Source organism: Microcaecilia unicolor, chromosome 2, assembly GCF_901765095.1.
Source record: "Microcaecilia unicolor chromosome 2, aMicUni1.1, whole genome shotgun sequence".
NCBI lineage: Eukaryota > Metazoa > Chordata > Amphibia > Gymnophiona > Siphonopidae > Microcaecilia > Microcaecilia unicolor.
Window position 1 is genome coordinate 232,264,394 of NC_044032.1, and position 25,196 is coordinate 232,289,589.

Here is a 25,196-nt window from a genome sequence, read left to right on the forward strand (position 1 = left end):
AGGAGCATTGTTTTTGCAAGAACTGAGTTTAGTACTCCAAGTTCTTTACTGTTCCAGTAAGAAAAGCCACAATATGGTGATTTAAGATGGCTACCATTCCTACCAGCAGGCATTTTGAAAAGTCAAGAATGAGAAAGAGGTCTCTATTCATGCACCTGAATTGACCGCCTTTATAGACAGCAAATAGCTGAAGAAATGCCTATTAGAGCAGTGGGATGAGAACCAAGGAAGCCAAGTTCAAATCCCACTGCCACTCCATGTCATCTTGGGTAAGTCAGGTAACCCTCAGGTACAAACCAAGGCAGCGAAGTTACTTACCTGTAGAGCAGGTCTTCTCCGAGGACAGCAGGCCATGTTTTCTCAGAGATGGGTAACGTCATTCGACAGGGTGGGACCAGGCTGCTGGCATCGGCGTTTAAAAAGGAGATGCAGCAGCTTTTAAACTAGAAACTGGGGGAAGGCCGACAGTCGCCCAAAAGTGGATGGTTCGGGATAAAGTGAGGTTACTAACCTGTAGCAGGTATTCTCCGAGGACAAGCAGGCTGCTTATTCTCACGACTGGGGTATCCCTAGCCCCAAGCTCACTCAAAACAACAAACATTGGTCAATTGGACCTCGCAACGGCGAGGACATAACTGAGATTGACCTAAACAAGAACCACTAACAGAGTGCAGCCTGGAACAGAATAAAACTGGGCCTAGGGGGTGGAGTTGGATTCTAAACCCCAAACAGATTCTGCAGCACCGACTGCCCGAACCGACTGTCGCGTCTGGTATCCTGCTGGAGGCAGTAATGAGATGTGAATGCGTGGACTGATGACCACGTCACAGCCTTGCAAATCTCCTCAATAGTGGCTGACTTCAAGTGAGCCACTGACGCTGCCATGGCTCTAACACTATGAGCCGTGACATGGCCCTCAAGAGTCAGCCCATCTTGGGCGTAAGTGAAGGAAATGTAATCTGCTAGCCAATTTAGGTTGGTGCGTTTCCCCACAGCCACTCCCCTTTTATTGGGGTGAAAAGAAACAAACAATTGGGCGGACTGTCTGTGTGGACTTGTCCGCTCCAGATAGAAGGTCAATGCTCGCTTCCAGTCCAATGTGTGCAACTGACGTTCAGCAGGGCGGGTATGAGGGCGTGGAAAGAATGTTGGCAAGACAATTGACTGGTTCAGATGGAACTCCGACACCACCTTTGGCAAGAACTTAGGGTGAATGCGGAGGACTACTCTGTTATGATGAAATTTGTTATAAGGAGCATGAGCTACCAAGGCTTGAAGCTCACTGACTCTACGAGCTGAAGTGACTGCCACCAAGAAAGTGACCTTCCAGGTCAAGTACTTCAGATGGCAAGAACTCAGTGGCTCAAAGGAGGTTTCATCAACTGGGTGAGAACGACATTGAGATCCCATGACACTGGTGGAGGTTTGACTGGGGGCTTTGACAAAAGCAAACCTCTCATGATGCGAATAACTAAAGGCTGTCCCGAGATAGGCTTACCCTCTACACGATAATGGAAAGCACTAATTGCGCTAAGATGAACTCTTAAAGAGTTGGTCTCGAGACCAGACTTGAACAAGTGCAGAAGGTACTCAAGCAGGGTCTGTGTAGGACAAGAACGAGGATCTAGGGCATGGCTATCACACCAGACAGCAAACCTCTTCCATTTGAAAGCATAACACCTTTTCGTGGAATCTTTCCTGGAAGCAAGCAAGACTCGGGAGACACCCTCAGAAAGACCCAGGAGACACCCTCAGAAAGACCCAAGGAGGCAAAGTCTACGCTCTCAACATCCAGGCCGTGAGAGCCAGAGACTGGAGGTTGGGATGCAGAAAGCGCCCCCTCGTTCTGAGTGATGAGGGTTGGAAAACACTCCAATCTCCATGGTTCTTCGAAGGACAACTCCAGAAGAAGAGGGAACCAGATCTGACGCGGCCAGAAGGAAGTGATCAGAATCATGGTTCCACGATCCTGCTTGAGTTTCAGCAAAGTCTTCCCTACCAAGGGTATGGGAGAATACGCATACAGGAGGCCCTTCCCCTAATGAAGGAGAAAGGCACCGGACGCTAGTCTGCTGTGGGCCTGAAGTCTGGAACAGAACTGAGGGACCTTGTGGTTGTCCTGAGTGGCAAAAAGATCTACCAAGGGGGTGCCCACGCTTGAAAGATCTTGCTTACCACTCTCGAGTTGAGAGACCACTCGTGAGGTTTCATTATCCTGCTCAACCTGTCGGCCAGACTGATGTTTACGCCTGCCAGATTCGTGGCTTGGAGAAACAAGCCGTGCTGGTGGGCCCAAAGCCACATCCTGACAGCTTCCTGACACAAGGGGCGAGATCCGGTGCCCCCCTGCTTGTTGATGTAATACATGGCAACCTGACTGTCTGTCTGAATTTGGATAATTTGGTTGGACAGCCGATCTCTGAAAGCCTTTAGCGCATTCCAGACCGCTTGTAACTCCAGGAGGTTGATCTGAAAACCTGTCTCCTGGAGGGACCAGCATCCTTGGGTGTGAAGCCCATTGACATAAGCTCTCCACCCCAGGAGAGACGCATCCGTAGTCAGCACATATTGCGGCTGAGGAATTTGAAAGGGACGTCCCAAGGTCAAATTGGAGCAAACTATCCACCAATGTAGGGATTTGAGAAAAGCTGTGGACAACCGGATCACGTCTTCTAGATCCCCCGCGGCTTGGTACCACTGGGAAGCTAGGGTCCATTGAGCAGATCTCATGTGAAGATGGGCCATGGGAGTCACATGAACTGTGGAGGTCATGTGGCCGAGCAATCTCAACATATGCCGAGCTGTGATCTGCTGAGACGCTCATACCGAGGAGACCAGGGACAGAAGATTGTCTGTCCTCGCTTCGGGGAGGTAGGCATGAGCAGTCTGGGAGTCTAGCAGAGCTCCTATGAATTCCAGTTTTTGCACTGGAAGAAGGTGGGACTTTGGATAATTTATCACAAACCCTAGTAGCTCCAGGAGTTGAATAGTCAACTGCATGGACTGTAGAGCTCCTGCCTCTGAGGTGTTCTTCACCAGCCAATCGTCGAGATACAGGAACACATGCACTCCCAGTCTGCGCAAAGAGGCTGCCACTACTGCCAGGCATTCGTGAACACTCTGGGTGCGGAGGCGAGACTAAAGGGTAGCACACAGTACTGAAAATGCCGTGTTCCCAGACGGAATTGAAGATACTGCCTGTGAGCTGGTAGTATCGGAATGTGAGTATAAGCATCCTTTAAGTCCAGAAAGCATAGCCAATCGTTTTTCTGAATCATGGAAGAAGGGTGCCCAGGGAAAGCATCCTGAACTTTTTTTGGACCAGATATTGTTCAGAGCCCTTAGGTCTAGGATGGGGCGCATCCCCCCTGTTTTCTTATCCACAAGAAAGTACCTGGAATAGAATCCCAGCCCTTCCTGCCGGGGTGGCACGGGCTCGACCGCATTGGCGCTGAGAAGGGCAGAGAGTTCCTCTTCAAGTACCTGCTTGTGCTGGAAGCTGAAGGACTGAGCTCCCGGAGGACAATTTGGAGGTTCTGAGATCAATTGAGGGAGTATCCTAGCCGACTATTTGGAGAACCCACCAGTCGGAAGTTACAAGAGGCCACCTTTGGTGAAAAAACTTTAACCTCCCTCCTACCGGCAGATCGTCCGGCACGGACATTTTATCTTGGCTATGCTCGCCTGGAGCCAGTCAAAAGCCCGTCCCTTGCTTTTGCTGGGGAGCTGCAGGGGCCTGTGGAGGCACACGCTGTTGACGAGAACGAGCGCGCTGGGGCTTAGCCTGAGCAGGCTGGCGGGCAGGTGGATTGTACCTACACTTATTATAAGCATAGGGAGCACTCCTTCTGCCCCCATAAAAACGTCTACCTGTTGAGGTAGATGCTGAAGGCGTCCGGTGGGAGAGCTTGTCGAATGTGGTGTCCCGCTGGTGGAGCTGTTCTACCACCTGTTCGACGCGCTCACCAAAACTTTTATCCCCCCGGCAAGGAGCATCCGCAATCCGCTGCTGGCCTCTATTCTCCAGGTCAGAGGCACGCAGCCATGAAAGTCTGTGAATCACTATACCTTGAGCAGCGGCCCTAGATGCAACATCAAAAAGTGTCGTAAACACCCCTGGGCAGGAATTTGCGACACGCCTTCAGCTGCCTGACCACCTCCTGAAAAAGGCTTGGCCTGCTCTGATGGGAGCTTATTGACTAAGTCCGTCAGCTGCCTTACATTGTTCCGCATGTGGATGCTCGTGTAGAGCTGGTAGGATTGAATCTTGGACATGAGCATAGCAGAATGCTAGGCCTTCCGCCCAAAGAATCCATAGTTCTAGACTCACGCCCAGGGGGCGCCAAGGCGTAATCCTAGAACTCTTGGCCTTCTTAAGGGCCAAATCCACCACCCCAGAGTCATGAGGCAATTGGGTCTTCATTAACTCTGGGTCCCCGTGGATTCGGTACTGGGACTCAATTTTCTTGGGAATGTGGGGAGTAGTTAATGGCTTCACCCAATTCGTCAACAATGTCTGCTAAGGACATTATGAAGAGGAACTGTGGTGGATTCCTTAGGTGGAGATGGGATAGTCCAGGACCTCGAACATCTCAGCCCTGGGCTCATCCACCGTCTCCACAGGGAAGGGAATGGCCGTAGACATTTCCGGACAAATGACGAGAAAGACAGACTCTCAGGGGGGAGACAGCTTTCTCTCTGGCGAGGAGTGGGATCAGAGGGAAGACCACAAGACTCCTCGTCAGAGAAATATCTTGGGTCTTCCTCTGCCTCCCACAAGGCCTCACCTTCGGTATCGGACACAAGTTCACGAACGTCAGTCCGAAGCCGAGCCCGTCTCAACGCCGAGGAACTAGGTCCCCTATGGCGGTGCCGAGAAGAAGACTCCCACGCCGCTGGCTCCCTCCGGCGACAGCGACGGGAAGTCAACCCAAGTGGCAGCAGAAACCGATGCCGCAAGTGGTACCGGAGTCGCCGTCCTCACCACGGGCGGGGAGCCAACTGCCGCGTCTCTCAACGGTACCGGCGACGCAGGCACCGACGGTACTGGAGCAAGCAGCCCTTCCAGGATCTCCAGAAGTATGGTTCTGAGGCACTCGTTCAGCGTGGCTGTCGAGTAAGGTATTGGGGCCGGTACCGGCGACGAAGTCAGAACCTGCCTGGGGCACGGAGGCGGTACCGGGCTGTACGGAGCAGAGCGCATCAACACCTCCTGTATGGAGGGTGAACAGTCCTCCCGGCCTCGACGCTTCACGGGTACCGAATCCCTCGGTGTCCCGGAGCTCTCGGTACAGTGGCGGGAAGGTGACCGATGACGGTGCTTCTTCGCCTTCGTGCAAAGCACGTCAGCGGTACCTCCCGGTACCAAGAGGGAGACGTGGAATCCAAACATCTCCGCGGGGCCGGGTCTGAAGGTGGTTGGTCCCGGGGGGCCTGCAGCGCAGGAGCCCTTAAGGCAGGTGGAGACCCACTCGATGGCTTACTGCTACCAGCGTGGGATCTCTGGACAGCCATCACCTGCACTCCGGACGTCGATGCACCCTCCGATGCAGACATCAATACCGGCGATGACCTCGGTACAGCTGGCTCCGTCGACGCCGAGGGACCGGACGAGGCTCCGAACAAAATGTTCCACTGAGCCAATCTCGCCGCCTGGGTCCTCTTCTTGAGCTGGAGGCACAAAGTACAGGCATTAGGGCGATGCCCAGCCCCGAGACACTGAAGACACTGTCAGTGAGCGAGATCGCAGTTATTTTCAATATCAATTATACAAGCATGCAAGTAAGAGTTGTAGATTGCTAGCCCGCTTGGATCATCCTTGTCAGGGTCCCTTTAAGATTGATGCCTGTACTCATCCACCGGGGTTTTGGAAAATAAAGATGCTCAAATTAATCACATTGTGAGAGATACTATGCTCAACTGTATTCATCCCCCTCCGTTGGAAAGCTCCACATATCTTTCTGGTTTGGATCTTTCACAGTTGGATCCGGACAGTTTGGCTATACTAAATACTCCTTTTGCAACGAAGGTATCTTGGGCTATGCAAAGGGGACCCCTCTGTAAGGCTCCTGGACCTGATGGCTGTAGAGGAGCATTCTATAACATGTTGAGGGAGAAGATTGTACCCCTGCTGACTTCTATGTTTAATTCTATAGTAGGAGAAGGACGGCTGCCTGAATCCTTACGGCTAGCCCAGATAGTCGTTTTGCCAAAACCAGGTCGAGATCCACAGAAATCGGAATCGTATAGACCGATCTTGTTGCTCAATTATGAAGTCAAATTATTTACAAAGTTTTAGCAAACAGTCTATCTCGTATACTTCCTGATATGATTGAGGATTCTCAAATAGGTTTTGTGCAAGGCCACAACATTACCAAGAATGTGAGAAAGAATCTTGCTACTCTACAGTTGGCAGCTGGTCAAGACGTTCCCTCCGTTTTGATGCTGAAAAGGCCTTTGACAAGGAAGTGTGGGACTTTTTATTGGGGTGTTGGATGCTTATGGAATATGAGGGTTTTCATTTGGGGTGTTGGATGCTTATGGAATATGTGGTTTTTTTTTCAGGAAGTGATTCAGGCTTTGTATTTTCTTCCTCAAGCTCAAGTGTGGGTGAATGCACTGCTTTCCCCCTCCTTTTCAATATATCGTAGTACCAGATAGGGTTGCCCGCTCTCACCGCTTTTGTTTGTCCTTACTCTGGACCTCCTCCTACATGACATTCAGAGAAATCCAGACATATAAGGCTTTCAATTAGGTACAGATATCTTTAAAATAGCAGCATTTGCTGACAATTTGTGGTTCAAGTGATTAATCCCCAAGTATCAATAGGGGCTTTGCTAGAATGCATGACTCAATCTGGGGATTTTTCAGGCTTTAAGTTAAATCTCAACAAATCAGGAGTTATAAAGGGAAGGGGATCAAGGTCTGGCTTGGTGGGGACACTATCCATTGAAATGGGCCGGTGAATCCTTTTGTTATTTGGGGGTTATATTGTTGGCTATGGAGACTTCGAGATTGTATCGACTGAATGTCGATAGGTTGTTAAAAGACACCAAGCATCATTTCGAGAAATGGAGTCATTTACCTTTATCTTTAATGGGCAGGATAAATCTCTTTAAAATTATTATTTTTCCTCGCTGGCACTATGCTTTACAAGTTTTACCACTGTGCCTTTTGCGGAAAGATCTACAGCTGTTAACAGGTTGTGTAGGAAATTTTTGTTGGGGGGGGGGAGGAAATCAAAAATGAATCCAGAATATCTTTTCAATTCCTGACCGCAAGGCGGTTTAGGTCTACCATGCCTTAGGTGCTATAACCAGGCTTGTCTTGTGCGGCACCTTAGGGATTGGTTGTTTGGTACTGAGCAGTTACTCCTATACGATGGGAAAGGGAACTGTTACACATTGGCATTTGAATTTTCTTTTGCATGCCCAGACAAAAATTTGCCTTGCTGTTGTCATAGGAGTGTATTACTGTAGCCACCGAGAGGCATTTGGCAGGCTCTTTTGAATTGTTGGAATCAGAACCCGAATGTTAGTAATTATTGCCACGTAGGGGTAATGCTGATTTTCCACAAGGGCTAGAGTCAAGGTTGTTTAAGAGATGGTCAGACATGAGCATTGTTTGGATCAAGCATTTTCTCAATGAGGAAGGTGTTTTCTATTCTTTTCAGGATTTACAGCAGATTATTCACATGGATTATTTTGCTTATCAGTAGCTGCACCACTATTATTCTAGCTTAGATTACGAGGCTGTGCATACAAGGCTAATTCAGAAACCAATTTTTTACAAGAGGTGTTTTTGGCCAGGTTTCTGTATCAGGTTTTCATAGAACTTTGGCTTCTCTTCTCCCTCCCGGGGAGTATGGTCCTCTTAGGGAGGCTTGGAGTAGAGACCTTGGGTATGAACCTGAAAAAGGGTGGATTTTTAAAAAATTGTTTAAAGCTATTCCAAGCAGGTTGGAAATGCCGAACTTCAGGACAGTCAATACAGAGTACTCCACAGAGCATATATATCACAACATCAGGCTGCAAGAGTAGGTTGGGTGCCTGTTGGTCAAGGTCCCAAATGTCAGTTGGGGGGGGGGGGGGGGGGGGGGGGGGGAGGGGAAGGTCGCTTCATCGATACTTAGGATTCTATTTGGTCACTGTGTAGGTTTTCTTGGAGTCTAACTGAATAAATGGGAGGCATTTGGGATTTCAGACAAAAATTTGCACTTACTGCTTAGTAAAGCTTATGCATTGGGGAAGAAGTGTATACTTAAGCTTTGGATGCAAGAGGAGACTCCCTTTTTTTGGTACAGGAAAAACAGATTGCATGCCTTCATGTTATGGGAGGCAAGGACTGTAGGAATTCCCCAAAGGGAAGAAAGGCTTTCATGTCTATCTGGAACTGTTATTTGCAAAATATCTCCCATAAAGCAAGAAGCGCTGTACTGAATATGTTTCAGAGTGTTTCCTAAGTTAGTACTGTTATATAAGGGGTTATTTCAGGGTTCTCTGCTTGGGTAAGGGAGGATGGATTGGGAATAATGGACGTTACCCTTTCAATGATGACCTGTGGTCATAAGAGTCCAGAAACCGGGTCATCTCAGTTGTCTGTTTAAGATATGGGTAAAGGTGGGGGGGGGGGGGGGGGGAGGGAATCCTGCACACAACCATTAAACTTGAACAGAAAATAGGGTTGCAAGGTAGGAGGGTAGTGGGAGGTTTCTCACAAAACATAAAAGGGATCATATGATACCCAGTTTTTTGCAGTAAGATGTTTTTGCTTATTATTCTATTAAACTTGCTCATTATCATGTAACCACTTGATGTCTTTGTCTAGACATGTTGTTTAGTTGTAGATGTTGGCTGTTTCAATCCTGAATAAAAACCGTTAAACCTTAAAAACTATAACAGTGCACTCCATTTAAGGGCACATCGGATAAGAGCATGCTCTGTTTAACTGCATGCCGTTACTTTGGGTCCGTTTTTGGTGCCATCAGTTTCTATGGGGACAAACTTCGGTTTAGGCGCACCACTGATAAGTGCAAGAATTTGCTTATAAGCATGGTTCCGACTGCTCCTCTGCAGAAAGATTCCGCATAAGCGCACGCACGGAATATGGAAGCCGATTGGCACGTGACAAAGGGGTGGTAAATTTAAAATCTCGTTGGTTAACTGCCACAGGCAGAATAAGCGAAAGAATGTGAGTGTACACTGGAGTCATCGTCGTCATGCAACGTAAGACTGGCTGAACGAATAGAAGTTCTTTAAAAAATTAGAAAACAAAGTCAAGTATCTATTGCTAAAGAATATGGTGTCAATCCCAGTCAAATTTCACTTATCTTGAAGCAGAAAGACCAGCTTCTGGAAGACTGGTAAAACAATACAAATCCACAACAGAAACGTAAACGGGTGGGAAAAGCTGAGGAGATAGAAGATGCTCTTCTTCAGTGGTTTTCTCAAGTCAGGAGCAGTTTCCTGTCAGTGGTCCACTGCTTATGGAGAAAGCTAAACAGCCAGCTGAAAGTCTTGGACTAACTGAATTCAAAGCCACTGCTGGATGATTGGAAAGATGGAAGGAGAGGAACAACATAAAATTCAATAAACAGCATGGTGAAAAACAGATGCTGATGACTTTGGTGCTGATAATTGGGTTGTTTCAGTTCTTCCTACCATCTTGAACGAGTTGCACCTCGTGACTTTTCAATACTGACGAAAACGGTTCTACTACTGGCGAGCAATTCCTGATGGAACACTTGCATTCAAACAAGCCAAAACTACAGGAAGTAAAACGTCGAAGGACAGAGACGATCCTCCTTTGCTGCAATATGGATGGGAGTGAGAAGTTGGAACCACCGTCATTGGAAAGAGCAAACAACATTATCGGGCTCTTGTGCTACATCGTCTGATGAGTGTTATGGATGACCAGCCTGGGAAGGATAAACGTGCCTGTTCAACAGGCTCGTAATCTATCACTGTTGGATTCCCTACATATGCAGAAAGAAGCCTGGAATCATGTTACACAGGCAATCATTGTGAACTGCTACAAGCTAGGCAAGCTTTGTTAGGGATGTGGAGAGGGACGAAACAGATGCAGCTGTTGCAAAATGCGTCAGATGAACAGGCTATTCACATCGCAGCCGGTGTTACGGTATCTGTTGATTACGATCTACAAACAGCTGATGACAGCACTGACGTTGAGATATGCGCCTACACGCAGGTAACTGCTAATGATGAAACAGATGATGAAATGAGCAGCGAGGCACATGCTGATGAAATTAAACAACCTGCTGTCACTTTTGCAAGAGCACTGGAGAGTCAACACCATGCGGGCCTATCTGGAGGCCACTGGATGTCAGTGCTATGACAGTTTTTACCATCTGGCAGAAGAAGTCTATGGAACTCACAGACACAAGAGTGTACAGAGGACTATGACTGATTACTTCAAGTAAGCCTAACGTCAGTTAACAGAGACTGTATACTGTACGTATAACAGTACTGTATATCCTATATAATAAAAAGCACCTCCAACGTTCTGAAGCTGACTCCATGGCCACTGCCTTGAAGCATTCGTGCTCTCTGTAGCCATCTCCTGAATTGACGTCACGTACTTCCGGGTGCGTCAACAGCAGCAGTGCCCAATCACACGATAGCAGCACGAAGCACCTCCAACGTTCTGAAGCTGACTCCATGGCTGACTGCAGTGAAGGGTTCGTAATGGGCGGGACCAGAGCACAGAGAGAGAGAAGGGCCGAGCCTGCATGCCTTTTCCCGCTGCTGCTACCAGCCGCCGTAACACCTACTTGGTAAATGAAGATGACTTCTAAAACCCAAATGCACACTCCCGCCGACCTCCCTCTCCTCTCCGGACCCCCGCCCTCCCCCCACTCCCTAACCAACTCCCTCTCCGAGTCGCCGTTCCACCCACCCATACTCTCCCCCTCCCGTCACGACTCGCCTCTGGACGTGGAGGACCCCCCCCCCCCCCCCCCCCCCCCCCGACTTCCAGAGTCGTCGTCTCTCCGTTACTCCCTCCCTTCCAGTTCCAGGCACCCTCCCTCCGAATTTCAAAAGGTATCCTCACTTACATCGTCGGTGTTACGGCGGCCGGCAGCAGCTGAACAAAGTGTGCAGGCTCGGCCCTTCTCTCTCTCAGGACATAAGAAAGAAAAGGTCCGAGTCTGCACACTTTGGTCCGCTGCTGCCGGCCGCCTTAACACCAACGATGTAAGTGAAGATGAATTTGCCCCCCCCACACACACACGCTGACCCCCCCCCCCTCCAAGCCCCCTGCCACACCCTCTCAGTTCACCACCACCCTCAAAGCCACCCACCACTTCCTCCAACTTGCCTGCACAGGGCTTTCCCAACCCCCCCTCAAAAAAATCCCCAAAACATTTTAAAAAAACAAACTACAGCACCACACTAATACGAGCCAGCAACAACACAGGGAAAACCCTGGAACTTGGAGGGAGGGACCCCTGGAACTCGGAGGAGAGTAGGGGACAGCCCTGGAACTCGGAGGGCAGGGGAGGCGGGACGACCCTGGAACTCGGAGGGAGAGAACACCCCTGGAACTCGGAGGGAGGGGGCCCCTGGCGCACACACTCTCTCTCACAGACACACTCACACCCATTCTCACTCTCTGTCACACACACACACACTCACACATTCACTCTCTCTCTCAAACATACACACTCCGAGGAAACCTTGCTAACACCCGTTTCATTTGTGTCAGACCACGGGCCTGTTTTACTAGTGTGTATATATATATATATATATATATATATATATATATATATACATATATATATAGTGCAATCAGTTTAAGTGTAAGGGTCTGGGAACAAATAAATACATGTAGTTAAACCGGAGAGTGCACTTAACCGTTGTGACCCAAAGAAGCTTGGCATCTGATAAACATATGTTCAGTACTGTTTATTATACGTACAGTATACAGTCTCCGTTCAAGAAAAGCTTACTTGAAGTAATCAGTCATAGTCCTCTGTACACGCTGGGAGCTAGGCCAAAGATCAGTCAGCACCAGCCCTCCTTAAATTGGTGAAGTTACTAGAAAAGATCAGTTTCTCTACCTCCATCTTCTGTCAGGAACGGATAACCCCCTCTTGCTTTTGACTTGTAACCACTCGCCTCCACCTACCCTCCTCTCTTCCTTCCCGTTCACATTAATTGATTTGATTTGCTTACTTTATTTTTTTTTTGTCTATTAGATTGTAAGCTCTTTGAGCAGGGACTGTCTTTCTTCTATGTTTGTGCAGCGCTGCGTACGCCTTGTAGCGCTATAGAAATGCTAAATAGTAGTAGTAGTAGTAGTACAGCCCAGGTGCTAAGGAATGAATCAACTGTTTCCCTTAATTGTAAAAATGTGACACAGGAGAGAGCACTCTTTTTCCATATGATGCTGAGTCCGGAGCGAGTTCCAGTGCCAGCCGAGATGCTGAGTCTATGCTGAGTACCGAGTCCAGCCAAGATGCTGAGTCCGAGTTGAGTGGCAGTTCCGGCCAAGATGCTGAGGCTGGACCAGGTTGCAGTCTCAGGCAAGATGCTGAGTCTACTCCGAGTTCCCATTTCAGCCAAGATGTTGAACTCCTTCTGAGTTCCAGCTCCAGCCAAGGGGCAAGGTCTAGTCTGAAGTCCAGTTTGAGTTCTTGCCCGGCTTCAGATTCAGGATGGGTGTTGGCTCTAGCCCAGTTCTGGCTGCTACAGTGGAGTGCCAGGAGGTCAAGGAAGTTGTGGACCTCCTTAGGGAGAGGGTTCCTGTTGAATTGGACGCCACTTGTTGCATCCAAGACTCTGATCCTGCCTAGCAGCCGTTCTAAAGAGCCCCGTGGCAGCCAAAGCCATTCTGGTTTCTTAGTTCCAGATGTGCTTGTCACTTCCTGCCCAGCCGCCCAGATTTATGTTGTGAACCCATTGGGGAGATTTCATCACAGCTACCCATGGAGACCTATATTTGTCTTTTGAGACCTGGAGCTCCCGGGGGGACAAGGGAGCCTTGAGGGGGAGGTGCTGTTATGATCGTGGTCAGAACCCCTCAGCAACCTTTTGCCTGGGGGTCGCTTTTAGCTGGCCTTCTGTTCTGTTTTCTGTCCTGTTTGAGCTAGCTCTCATCTCTCTCTGTGCCGGCTGCTGCCAGCATGGGCTAATTGTCTCACTTCACTGCAGCTGTGGTGTAGTCTGAGTTGCTCTAACTCTCTTTGGGTGTACTGGCTTCAAGTGCTTCACGTGTGTTGCATTGGTATGGGTTGGGGCCTCTATGGGTTTCAGTGTGCTCTCTGGGTCAGTGTGCTGTTGCCTGGGTCTAGGGAGTGTGACATCATCAGGAGGGCCTTGATAGGAAGTGGTGTTCTTTCCTTCGAGCCTTTGCAACGTTTGCTTCGGGCTACTGCTTTAGGTCCAGGTTAGGTTAGTGCGTCAGTGTGCACTTGTGACTTGTGTGTTTGACTTCCCTGTTTTTCCCTTTTGCTACAGTGTGTAGCACTGCTGTTAGTGCAGTGCTGGAGTTTGGTGCTGAGAGCACCTTGTTAGTAAGTGTTAGGAAGCACCTTTTGTTGTTTGGGTATTTGGCTTTCCTGCTTGTTTCTTGTGCTTTCCCCGCTTTTCCTCGTGACCTGTGTTTAGCTGCTGTAGCTGGGTGCTTAGGAAGCACCGGGGTGAGAACCCATGTTTAGCTGCTGCAGCTTGGTGCTTAGGAAGCACCAGGGTTAGGTCTGGCGTTTGTCTTCCCTTCCTTTTCCCTTGTGGCTTCCCTGCACTTCTGTTAGTGTAGGGCGTAGGGGCACCCTGTTAGTTTCTGTTAGGAGCACTGCTGTTAGTGGAGGGCTTAGGAGCTTTTCTGTTGGTGCTGGGCTTAGGAACACTTTTGGTCAGTTTAGGAATTAGGCGCACTTCAGCTACAGCCTGTTCTAGTCCTGGTCCCTGTGTCGTCCAGTAAGTCCTGCCGGCTACTGAACCCAGGAGCTCAACTAGTAGCTAAGTGCAGGTGAAGCTGTGTGGACCAGTCCGGTGTGCTCCAGTCCAGTGTTCCAGTCCTGTGTCCTCCTGTCCGGGGGATTCCAGCCCAGTGTTCCAGTCCGGGGGATTCCAGTCCAGTGTTCCAGTCCAGGGTTCCAGTCCAGTGTCCTCCCGTCCGGGGAATTCCAGTCCGTGTACCAGTCCGTGTGTTCCGGCTCGCTGGGCGGTGCCTGCAGTCCTGCCGGTGTCGGTGTGCTTGCCCAGCGTTGGTTGGTGGGTTTTGCCTGCTGCTGTCGCTCCTCGTCAGCAGCCCAAGGGCTCACGTTTGCTCCAGAGCCGGCCCCGCGGGCTCTGAACCTGAGAACCTGACAGATATTATTAGGTTCCACCAATGATGTGAACTTATCAAATGTCTCTCAGGTGAGCTTTACAGTACCGTTTCCCCTAGCCTGTCATAGAACTTCTTTGAGACGGAAGTTGATCAGTGTCCCAGTAAACAAGGGAAAATTAGGTTCTTACCTGATAATTTTCTTTCCTTTAGTCATAACAGATACAGCCATTACAGATGGGTTGTGTCCATCAACCAGCAGAGGGATGATAGAGAGCACACTTTTTCAGGTGCCTCATACCAGCTTGCTCCACTGCCTCTGTTCAGTATTTGAAGCTTCCAAAGCAGAATGGCAAACGCAATGGGAATAACATGAGCTTTCCTCACAGCGAACGATGGCCCTACAACAAAGGACATTAACTCAGAATGGAGGGAATGAAACATCCTCCCAGAGGGCATAAACTCATCCTCCACTGAGACATAACTGGAGGGAATAAACTCATCCTCCCGGAGGGAATAAACTCATCCTCTAAAACATGAAACTGGAGGGAATTAAGTCATCCTCCTTTAATTGAACAAGAATCTGAAGACTGTTTTCGACTTTCCTCCCAAGGACGGAATCTCCAGGAAACATGAACAGAACCTGAAATAGATTTACAGCAGATAGCAATCAGACAGGGAGGGATCATGGCTGCATCTGCTATGACTAAAGGAAAGAAAATTATCACGGTAAGAACCTAATTTTCCCTTCCTTGTCATCAAGCAGATGCAGCCATTACAGATGGGATGTATCAAAGCAATCCCTAGATAGGGTGGGAACAAGCCACACCATGCGCCAGCACTTGCGCTCCAAAATGTGCATCCTTCCTGGCAGCCACATCCAGCCTGTAATGTCGGGCAAAAGAGCTTAGAAGCCCATGCTGCTGCACTACAAATCTCTTGAAGAGAGAGTGCTCCAGTTTCAGCCCAAGAAGAGGAAATTTCTCTAGTGGAATGCGCCTTAAAGGCATCAGGCGGAGGCCGGCCGGCAAGCAAATAAGCTGAAAAGATAGATTCTTCGAGCCAGCGGTCAATAGTGGCTTTAGACGCTGGAGACCCTCTGCAAGGACCTGATAGCAAAACAAACAGATGATCAGAGGTCCTGAAAGAGTTAGTAACTCGCAGATACTGCAGCAGAGTCCTGCGCACGTCCAACAGGTGCAATTGCTCAAAAGATTCTGGAAACTCCTCCTTGACAAAGGAGGGCAAGAAAATAGGTTGGTTTTAAGTGAAACGCTGAACCACCTTAGGCATGAAGGATGGCACGGTCCGAACCGTGACCCCGGACTCTGAAAATTGCAGAAAAGGGTCTCTACAGGACAGCGCCTGGAGCTCTGACACCCATCTCGCCAAAGTAATGGCCACTAAAAAGATGGCCTTCAGTGTCAAATCTGTCTCTGAAGCACGCCGAAGCGGTTCAAAGGGAGCACCCTGAAGGGCTTTCAGCACTAGCCCCAGGTTCCAAGCTGGACAAGGTGCACGCACGGGAGAACGGAGCCGAAGCACCCCTCTAAGAAACCGTGCCACATCTGGATGAGCAGCTAAAGACACGCCTTCAACCTTGCCACGCAGGGAGGCCATAAGTACATAAGTAGTGCCATACTGGGAAAGACCAAAGGTCCATCTAGCCCAGCATCCTGTCACCGACAGTGGCCAATCCAGGTCAAGGGCACCTGGCACGCTCCCCAACGTAAAAACATTCCAGACAAGTTATACCTAAAAATGCGGAATTTTTCCAAGTCCATTTAATAGCGGTCTATGGACTTGTCCTTTAGGAATCTATCTAACCCCTTTTTAAACTCCGTCAAGCTAACCGCCCGTACCACGTTCTCCGGCAACGAATTCCAGAGTCTAATTACACGTTGGGTGAAGAAAAATTTTCTCCGATTCGTTTTAAATTTACCACACTGTAGCTTCAACTCATGCCCTCTAGTTCTAGTATTTTTGGATAGCGTGAACAGTCGCTTCACATCCACCCGATCCATTCCACTCATTATTTTATACACTTCTATCATATCTCCCCTCAGCCGTCTCTTCTCCAAGCTGAAAAGCCCTAGCCTTCTCAGCCTCTCTTCGTAGGAAAGTCGTCCCATCCCCACTATCATTTTCGTCGCCCTTCGCTGTACCTTTTCCAATTCTACTATATCTTTTTTGAGATACGGAGACCAGTACTGAACACAATACTCCAGGTGCGGTCGCACCATGGAGCGATACAACGGCATTATAATATCCGCACACCTGGACTCCATACCCTTCCTAATAACACCCAACATTCTATTCGCTTTCCTAGCCGCAGCAGCACACTGAGCAGAAGGTTTCAGCGTATCATTGACGACGACACCCAGATCCCGTTCTTGATCCGTAACTCCTAACGCGGAACCTTGCAAGACGTAGCTATAATTCGGGTTCCTCTTACCCACATGCATCACTTTGCACTTGTCAACATTGAACTTCATCTGCCACTTGCACGCCCATTCTCCCAGTCTCGCAAGGTCCTCCTGTAATCGTTCACATTCCTCCTGCGACTTGACGACCCTGAATAATTTTGTGTCATCGGCGAATTTAATTACCTCACTAGTTATTCCCATCTCTAGGTCATTTATAAATACATTAAAAAGCAACGGACCCAGCACAGACCCCTGCGGGACCCCACTAACTACCCTCCTCCACTGAGAATACTGGCCACGCAATCCTACTCTCTGCTTCCTATCTTTCAACCAGTTCTTAATCCCTAATAATACCCTACCTCCGATTCCATGACTCTGCACTTCTTCAGGAGTCTTTCGTGCGGCACTTTGTCAAACGCCTTCTGAAAATCCAGATATACAATATCAACCGGCTCCCCATTGTCCACATGTTTGCTTACCCCCTCAAAAAATGCATTAGATGGTGAGGCAAGACTTCCCTTCACTAAATCCGTGCTGACTTTGTCTCATCAGTCCATGTTTTGTATATGCTCTGCAATTTATTCTTAATAATAGCCTCCACCATCTTGCCCGGCACCGACGTCAGACTCACCGGTCTATAATTTCCCGGATCTCCTCTGGAACCCTTCTTAAAAATCGGAGTAACATTGGCTACCCTCCAGTCTTCCGGTACTACACTCGATTTTAGGGACAGATTGCATATTTCTAACAGTAGCTCTGCAAGTTCATTTTTTAGTTCTATTAATACTCTGGGATGAATACCATCAGGTCCCGGTGATTTACTACTCTTCAGCTTGCTGCACTGACCCATTACATCCTCCAAGGTTACAGAGAATTTGTTTAGTTTCTCCGACTCCCCCGCTTCAAATATTCTTTCCGGCACCGGTGTCCCCCCCAAATCCTCCTCGGTGAAGACCGAAGCAAAGAATTCATTTAATTTCTCCGCTACGGCTTTGTCCTCCTTGATCGCCCCTTTAACACCATTTTCGTCCAGCGGCCCAACCGACTCTTTGGCCGGTTTCCTGCTTTTAATGTATCTAAAAAAATTTTTACTATGTATTTTTGCTTCCAACGCTAATTTCTTCTCAAAGTCCTTTTTTGCCCTCCTTATCTCCGCTTTGCATTTGGCTTGGCATTCCTTATGATCTATCCTGTTACTTTCAGTTGGTTCTCTTCTCCACTTTCTGAAGGATTGTTTTTTGGCTCTAATGATTTCCTTTATCTTACTGTTTATCCACGCCGGCTGATGTTTAGTCTTTTTTCCCTTTTTTCTAATACGTGGAATATATTTGTCCTGAACCTCCAGGATGGTGTTTTTAAACAGCATCCACGCCTGATGCAAGTTTTTTTACTCTGCGAGCTGCTCCTTTCAGTCTTTTTTTCACCATTTTTCTCATTTTGTCGTAATCACCTTTTCTATAGTTAAACGCTAGCGTACTTGATTTCCTAGTTTCACTTCCTTCAATGCCAATATCAAAACCGATCATATTATGATCACTGTTATCAAGCGGCCCTCGTATCGTTACCCCCTGCACTAGATCATGAGCACCACTAAGGACTAAGTCTAGTATTTTCCTTCTCTTGTCGGCTCCTGAACTAGCTGTTCCATGAAGCTGTCCTTGATTTCATCAAGAAATCTTATGTCCCTTGCGTGTACAGATGTTACATTAACCCAGTCTATATGCGGGTAATTGAAATCCCCCATTATTATTGTGTTGCCAGTTTGTTTGCGTCCCTGATTTCCTTTAACATTTCCGCATCCGTCTGTTCGTCCTGGCCAGGCGGACGGTAGTACACTCCTATCACTATCCTTTTCCCCTTTGCACATGGAATTTCAATCCACAGTGATTCCAAGGAGTGTTTTGTTTCCTGCAGAATTTTCAATCTATTTGATTCAAGGCTCTCGTTAATATACCATGCTACCCCTCCACCAATCCGATTCACCCTATCACTACGATATAATTTGTACCCCGGTATGACAGTGTCCCACTGGTTATCCTCCTTCCACCAGGTCTCAGAGATGCCTATTATATCTAATTTTTCATTTAGTGCAATATATTCCAACTCCCCCATCTTATTTCTTAGGCTCCTGGCATTCGCATATAGACATTTCAAACTAGGTTTGTTGTTCCTAAGTACATCATGCTTAGTACTTGACAGTATTAATTGGCAATCTTTTGTCTGATTTTTATTGTTATTTAAAGATACCCGATCTACTACAATCTCTTTTGCAACCTCACTATCAGGATACTCTATCTTCCCTGTTATGGTGATATCTTTGAAAGATACCTTATCCCGAACCCATGCTCTTTTGAGCGACTGTCGGCCTTCCCCCCATTTCTAGTTTAAAAGCTGCTCTATCTCCTTCTTAAACGCCGATGCCAGCAGCCTGGTCCCACTCTGGTTAAGATGGAGCCCATCCTTTCGGAATAGGCTCCCCCTTCCCCAGAATGTTGCCCAGTTCCTAACAAATCTAAAGCCCTCCCCCTGCACCATCGTCTCATCCACGCATTGAGACTCTGGAGCTCTGCCTGTCTCTTGGGCCCTGCGCGTGGCACAGGTAGCATTTCAGAAAATGCTACCCTGGAGGATCTGGATTTCAGCTTTCTACCTAAGAGCCTAAATTTTGCTTCCAGAACCTCTCTCCCACATTTTCCTATGTCATTAGTACCCACATGTACCAAGACAGCCGTCTCCTCCCCAGCACTATATAAAATCCTATCTAGGTGACGCGTGAGGTCCGCCACCTTCGCACCAGGCAGGCAAGTCACCAGGCGATCCTCACGTCCACCAGCCACCCAGCTATCTATATGCCTAATGATCGAATCACCAAGTACAACAGCTGTCCTAACCTTTCCCTCCCGAGCAACATTTGGAGATATATCCTCGGTGCGAAAGGATAATACATCCCCTGGTGGGCAGGTCCTGGCTACAGGAGTACTTCCTACTTCACCAGGGTGATGCTCTCCTTCTAGGAGACCTCCCTCCTCCAAGGTAGCACAGGGGCTACCTGACTGGAGGTGGGACTTCTCTACAACATCCCTGTAGGTCTCCTCTATGTACCTCTCTGTCTCCCTCAGCTCCATCAAGTCTGCTACTCTAGCCTCAAGAGAACGGACACGTTCTCTGAGAGCTAGGAGCTCTTTGCATCGGGCACACACATATGACACCTCACCAATTGGGAGATAATCATACATGTGACACTCAATGCAAAAGACTGGATAGCACCCCTCTCGCTGCTGGACTGCTGACTCCATCTTAGTGTTTTTTGAGTTTTTCCGTAATTTAAAACTTGCTAAAGTATTAAGGATATCAGCCTATCACTAACTTACAGTTCCTCCTTTAAACCCCAATCTTCAAGTTCCGAAAGCACAAGCAAAATTTGTTCACTTACCAGAGAAATATCCTCTTCTCCAAGAACTTATTAGAAGGAAAGCTTTCGCGCGCCTAATGGCGCGCAGCACCTTGAGCAGAGGCCCCGAGTGGATCGGAACGGACCTGGGAGTCACTCCGGCGAAGGCTCCGAGGATATGCAGATGAGCTGCAAGTCCTCCACGGCACCTGAGAAGGCAACCGGTGGGAGAGCTGGGCACCTCTCAACCAAGAAAAGGCTGTAGCAGTGGTGGCTCGCCGCACTGACTACGACATTGGGCGGCGGACATGGCCTCTAAGCAAAGGTTGGTGAAGTTGCCAACGCTGCCACTTGCACCTGCAGGGTGCCAAGCCTTTTTGTACACCATCCTGCAAAAAGTCCAGAATCGGCGAGACAGGAGCCCGCAGGGATGTGATCTCTTTGGAAGCACACCAGACTTCAAACTGGTGCCAAATCCTGGCATAAGCCACGGATGTGGAACGCTTGCGGGCTTGCAGGAGAGTGGTAATTACTTTATTGGAATAGCCTTTGTCTCTCAATTGCGCTCTCTCAATCGCAATGCCGTAAGACCAAGCGAGGTCTGTAAGAGGAGCGGACCGGACCGCCTGACCCTTAGAGGAAGGCTTCGGCCTATCTTCGGGCAAGCGCTGAGGTTTGGAATCCCCCAGACCTTTAACAATGTTTTCCAGCTCCTCACCAAACAGGAGAAGGCCTTGAAAGGGCAACTTCACCAACCTTTGCTTAGAGGCCATGTCCGCCGCCCAATGTCGTAGTCAGTGCGGCGAGCCACCACTGCTACAGCCATTTGTTTAGCCGAAGCTCTGACCATATCATAAAGGGCGTCAGCAAGAAAGGACAAGGCCGACTCCATCCGCGGAGCCACATCTGAAAAGGGCTCCGCTCCATCACCGGGCTGTTCCACTGCCTGTTGCAACCAAGCCAGGTAGGCTCTAGCAGCATAACAACTGCATGCAGACGCCCGAATAGTGAGACCTGCAATTTCAAATGACCGTTTAAGTGCTGATTCCAGTCTACGGTCTTGAATATCCTTCAGGGCAACACCTCCTTCAACAGGGAGGGTAGTTCTCTTTGTCACAGCTGTGAATATGGCATCCACTTTAGGCATAGCAAAGCGAGCCATATGCTCCTCACTCAGAGGGTATAATTGCCCCATAGCCCTGGAAACTTTCAAAGGTCCCTCGGGGTCAGCCCATTGAGCTGAAATAAGCTCTTGGATGGAGTCATGCAAAGGAAAGGCTCGAGCAGGCTTTTTGGTACTAGCCATCCTAGGATTCACAGAGGAGGCTGTGCCACTGGCAGGGTCCTCAATAGAGAGAGCCTGCAGGGCATCAGAAATAAGCGCTGGCAGCTCATCACGGTGGAAAATCCTCACCGCGGAGGGATTGTCCAGATCCTGAGTCACTTCTGCACCAGACTCTGGCTCCTCAGACCATGAAGGCGTGCCAGAGTCCTCCGAATCCTCGCAGCCCGACCACGGGGGGGAAAATGGAGGTGCAGCACACTCTGAAGGGGAAAGAGCCCTTCTGCGCTTCATATTCTGCCAATTATCAGGGAATAACGCCTCAGAGGGCATACTCAGGCTAGAATCCACCGGGGGGGGGGGGGGGGGCATTAGAAGAGGCCCCTGCAGGGCTTTGTGGAAGAGCTCTTTTAAGCATGTATGCTTTGTGCATTAATAAGACAAAATCAGGGGAGAAAAACTCACCCTGGGCACCCGGATCTCTGCCGGTAATAGTAGCTCTCATATCAGCCTCACTCCGAGGCCTCCCCCCCGGGCTCAGGACTCTCCGTCTCAGCGGAGGTCGCGCCATGTGGTAAATTCAAAATGGCATCCGCTGCCAGCTCAGAGCGCGAAGAATCGTCGCTCGCCATGCTCGGGCCGGCTCTAACGTCTGTACAGCACGATTTACAGAGCCCTGCTGCTGATCTGCGCTTGCCACACTTGGAACAGCGCTTTACTGTCTCCGCAGCCATCGCCGAAAACGGCGGTAAAATTCAAAATGGCGGTTCGCGCTAAATCGCCCCGATCGCGGGCCCACCCCGGAGGAGTCAGAAAATACTCTTACCTCACTGGACTGAGTATCACAGCTCCGGTCCCACAGAAAAAGGCAAGGAAAAACCTCTGTTCCTTTTTTTTTTTTTTTTTTTTAACGCTGTGAGGAAAGCAGAGGTAAATAGAACTCCGGAGGCTCAGTTGAGTGGGAAAGGCAGGGAAAGGGCGAACCTATATGCCTGCATCCACTGTTGGTGGGGAAGGACAGGGAAAGCTAAGCAATGTGTCCACATCCACGGAGGTATGGGTAAGGCAGGGAAAGGGCGAACCTATGTGCCTTTAAAGTGAAGCTGCTATAGCCTCCAACACCCCTGCTAACAACTGGCAAAAGCACAGGAGCAACCTCCAGGCAGATTTTAGATGGAGCTCGGAGAAGCTGCAGCCACTCTGCTAGGGGAGATAGAGAATACTGAAGAGAGGCAGTGGAGCAAGCTGGTATGAGGCACTGAAAAAGTGTGCTCTCTATCTCCCTCTGCTGGTTGATGGACACAACCCATCTGTAATGGCTGCATCTGCTTGATGACAAGGAAATGGATATTATATGGTTTAAATGTAATCTGTAAGGACAAAGCAGTACACCAAAGACATATAAATATATTCATAAGATTCTGGGGAGTGGAGAACTTTATTTTAAACTATAAAATTAACTTATGGTGAGAGATTTCCAACTTCCAAAGGGTTGGAAGAAGAAAGAAAAAAAAAATGATGTATTTTCCACAACAACAAATAAAAGTGACCCGAAGTCTCATTTTGATTAACAAACCAAAAAAAAAAACAAAGGAAAAACAGATTATAAAAATGTTTCCCAGACTTCCATTGTACCAAATATTTAATACATCACTATTACTAGAATCATAAAAAGATAACTTTTCAAAAGTACACATACCTTATACAGCCCAATTCCTGGATCAATGAGAAATGCACGAGCAGATGTTGAAGGCTGATTAAAGGATATGCTGGTTCTGGCTTTGCTTTTATTGATAGCATTATGACAGGGATTAATATTGCTTTCTTTCTCTTGCAAGGAAGTAGAAGGATCATCTGACTGCGAACGTATCAGTAGCTGGACGATATCATTCAATCCTACGTTGTAATCAAATAAAGTATGTCCATCTTCAAGCTATGAAAAAAAACAGAGTAAATAGTTGTTGAAAACTATGCAAAGCAGAGCTTAGACCATTTTTTTATTTTATCTTTGTATATATTTCTGACTCGCCCTATCACTATAGTTCGAGATACAGCAAACATGAAATTAACAGTCACAATAGTACATAAACAGTATTAACTACATCAAACCACAGACATTCCATACAATAGTCCACTACTACTTCATATTAACACCACCATATATGCCTGTTGGAAAAGATGGGTCTTGAGGGCCTTTGCAAAATATGTCCGCATCGCAATAAGTTTAGCTGCTGTGACCTGGCTAAGGTTAGCCAACTTTGCTTCTTGTTAATGCTTACAAGGCATGCTGAGATCTGGCCAGGAGCCAGACCCAAGACAGACCTCAGAACTAACAGGCTGTGTTAGGGGTGGGGCAGCCCCACCACCACAGACTGCTTAGCCTGCTAGCCAAAGGCCTATTAAAGACCGTTACTAAATAAGAGAAACTGTTGCATCTGATGTTCTGGCCTGTGAAGCAACAGGTCCCACGACTCAGGTGAATAAAACATTTTCTCATTTATATCTCTTGTCTGGCTAAGTTTGTCATAGGGCTATCCCATAACTCCGCTCAGGGTCTCACAGGGATCAAGGGTCAAAGTGCTGGTATTTAGGGGAAAATAATAGCACACCTCATCCTCACTAAGCTCACCAAACAACCCATTTTGGGAGCATGTTGCACCATTTAGGGCCACCCTGCAATACCACAGCACTAGGAATCCGTAACTTACAATCAAGGTAATCGGTGAACAAAATAGGACCTACATTATTTCCAGGACCCGGAGATGATGGTTATCTAGTTAGAATGTGAACATTAAACAGTTCTCATGCGCGGCTCAAGAAGGACTGAATCATATTTTCCTCACGGCAACAAGTTGAACTTACAGCTAAGTCTACTGTTTTCAGATAGGGAACACAGTTATCACAGAGACATCAGTCAGCAAGCTCAGAGATCCTTAGAAGAGGTGGTTGCCCAGAACCCAAACCCATGGAATTCCAATCCCCTATAACCAGCCACAAAGCCTAATAAAAGGCAGGACTGCAAATACTACATCATTGCCTCAATCAGCACCCTCTTATTGGGCAAACAGAACAAGCCAGGACACGGACCCTAAAGGCAGGCAGAGCTCCGCAGTTTCAATGCATGGTTGAGACAATGGTGCAAGGATAAGGGATTTACATTTGTTAGGAACTGGACAACATTCTGGGGAAGGGGGAACCTGTTCTGAAAGGATGGGCTCCACCTTAACCAGGATAGAACCAGGCTGTTGGTGCTAATTAAAAAGGAGGTAGAGCAGATTTAAACTAAAATGGGGGGGGGGGGGGGGGGAAGAGGGGGAAAGTCGCCCAGGAATGCATGGTTCTGTGTGGAGTATCCTTGAAGGAGACTATTGAAACAGGACATTTGGGAACCCCAATAAAGAGGTTTCAATAATGCTGAGAAAGCCAGGAGTAATTAATGGGAGAACAGAGTAAAGTATGTAAATTATCACTGTCAACTTCAAAGCGGCTTGTAGATGCTTGGAAAGAAACACAATTTGAAGTGTCTATATACAAATGCTAGAAGCATAAAAAAATAAGATGGGAGAATTGGCGTACATAGCATTAAATGAAGAGGTAGATATAATAGGCATCTCAGAGACCTAGTGGAAGGAGGACAATCAATTTGACACTTATCAGGGTACAAATTATATCGCAATGAGAGTGTATCAAATTGGGGGGAGGGTTGCACTATATGTTAAAGAAGGAAGTGAGCCAAACAAAACAAATATTCTACATGAAACAAATAGCAGCACGGAATCCTTGTGGATAGAAACTCCATGTGTGAAGG

General features: G+C 48.1%; 1 protein-coding gene across 4 annotated transcripts in view; it reads right to left on the reverse strand.

Annotated features, from left to right (window-relative positions):
- UHRF2 (ubiquitin like with PHD and ring finger domains 2) overlaps positions 1 to 25,196 on the reverse strand; it is a 414,897-nt gene that overhangs the window by 354,081 nt on the left and 35,620 nt on the right. For all 4 annotated transcript variants that reach the window (XM_030193781.1, XM_030193779.1, XM_030193783.1 and 1 more), the window contains exon 2: positions 23,088 to 23,321. In XM_030193781.1, the coding sequence (XP_030049641.1) occupies positions 23,088 to 23,321 (234 nt within the window). The remainder of the gene's footprint in view (positions 1 to 23,087; positions 23,322 to 25,196) is intronic.